Raw genomic sequence first — 1,732 nt, 5'->3', positions numbered from 1 at the left:
TCAGTAGCGGAAATTTAAATGTGAGATTCTGGAAACGAGATCTAAATTTAGCGGGAACAGTCGGGTCGGGAAGAAAATTATTCTAAGCGGACAGCGGGTGAACAAAGAGTGAATATATAGCAGGAGCGGGTGGGTACGGAATAGAACCTTGCGGGAGCGGGACAAAAAAAACAGTCCCGTGCAGACCTCTACTTCAAACCGTGTACTGCAGTGTGTGTCCGTCTTCAACCCCAATGTGCTCTAGGCTCTACTTAACACTACACAAACATTTAGGTCAATGCACAGTTCGATCAATGGTTAGATTAGTTAGATACATGTAATGAGGAAAGGTCACGGGTACTCAGAGGAGACGTGAAATGTTTTGAAGTTGAAATTTCCATGATTGATAATTGCTTATCAATCATGGAAATTTCAACTTCAAACATTTCACAATGATCAAAATTAGGAATGTATATCTGTTCCATATCAATTATGAGATATTGGATATTTAATATAAGCAGTCATCTAATGTTTACTTAAATTTAGTCTTTAAAAACACTAATAATTATTCAATTAAACTTAAAAACACTGCAAATCTCAAAATGAATATCCATTTTTCATACCACATAGAATAATAATATTTTGATGCCTAAATTAACATGTAGCATTTAAAACTATTGTTTTACTTTTTTTGTATTTTATTTTTTTTATAATTTAAACCAAACAGTATAGAATTTTAATATTCTATACTCTTAGAAGGAATAAATTGTCAGTTAATCAGTATCGGCCTGAATTTAAATACGCATGCATCCACAATTAAAAAGCAGTGAGAAATGTCCCATTTTTAATTTAGTGATTGTTTGCTGCATTCATTTCAGCACTACCTTGCAATTTGCACAAACAATGCTCATGGTGACTTTCAGTTCAGGGCAGCAACAGCTGGACATGTATTTTCTTTCAGAAACAACTAGACTGGCACGCAACAGATCTCGAGATAAATTTTAAAGCTATTTTTAACTTGTAGACACAAAACTACCTGAGACTTTATCTGGCTTTAGTTTATAACGTCATAACATTTTAGCTCTGCTTATCATATCATATCTTTGTGTCATGATGATGAGATAAACCGGTTTACTCACAGATATCTGCGGCTTCATCAGAGCCGTCGGGACAGTCTTTCTCTCCATCACAGCGCCAGCCTTTGGAGATGCAGGTTACCTGGTCTTTACACACAAACTGCTTCGGACTGCATGTCTTCGGGGCTGGAACAGAGAAATAAATTAAATGTGAAATGCATCTCTCATACCAATTACTTTAACAATATTTGGTCATTCTGAGGTTCTCACTTACAACTTGATTCAACTGTTTGAGTAAATTAAATAAATACTATCTAAAATATGAGGATTCATTTCATTTTAGCAGTTTCTCACACCTACAATTCAAAATCTATTTAAACCTGGACAATAAATCATAAAAATATAAAACAGTTTATCACTATTATTATTATCAAAATGCTAAAAATAAGAAATGTTATGACATCAAATGAATAAGCAATACACAAAATATTATTTCTAACATAATTAACTTTAAAAAATTAGAGAAGAATTGATTAAAAATGTGTGAAAAAGTCACTAGGAGGTGTCTGCCAGATATAACGCCATTGATTAAAAAAATAAAAAATGTGTGAAATTAGCAAACTAGAAGCATTTTCACAAGTGGGCTCAGACTTTTGTACCTTACTCATATATATATA

General features: G+C 33.1%; 1 protein-coding gene across 1 annotated transcript in view; it reads right to left on the bottom strand.

The window, feature by feature from the left end:
• The window catches only part of LOC107673053 (low-density lipoprotein receptor-related protein 1-like), a 154,256-nt gene that overhangs the window by 103,755 nt on the left and 48,769 nt on the right, over positions 1-1,732 (bottom strand). Inside the window, exon 2 of the mRNA XM_016466490.1 lies at positions 1,119-1,241. Coding sequence (XP_016321976.1) covers positions 1,119-1,241 — 123 coding nt within the window. The remainder of the gene's footprint in view (positions 1-1,118; positions 1,242-1,732) is intronic.

The sequence above is a fragment of the Sinocyclocheilus anshuiensis genome, unplaced genomic scaffold (genome assembly GCF_001515605.1).
Source record: "Sinocyclocheilus anshuiensis isolate Anshui unplaced genomic scaffold, SAMN03320099.WGS_v1.1 scaffold364, whole genome shotgun sequence".
Lineage (NCBI taxonomy): Eukaryota > Metazoa > Chordata > Actinopteri > Cypriniformes > Cyprinidae > Sinocyclocheilus > Sinocyclocheilus anshuiensis.
Note: the sequence above shows the minus strand (reverse complement) of the source record. Positions and strands in the feature narration are given on the sequence as shown.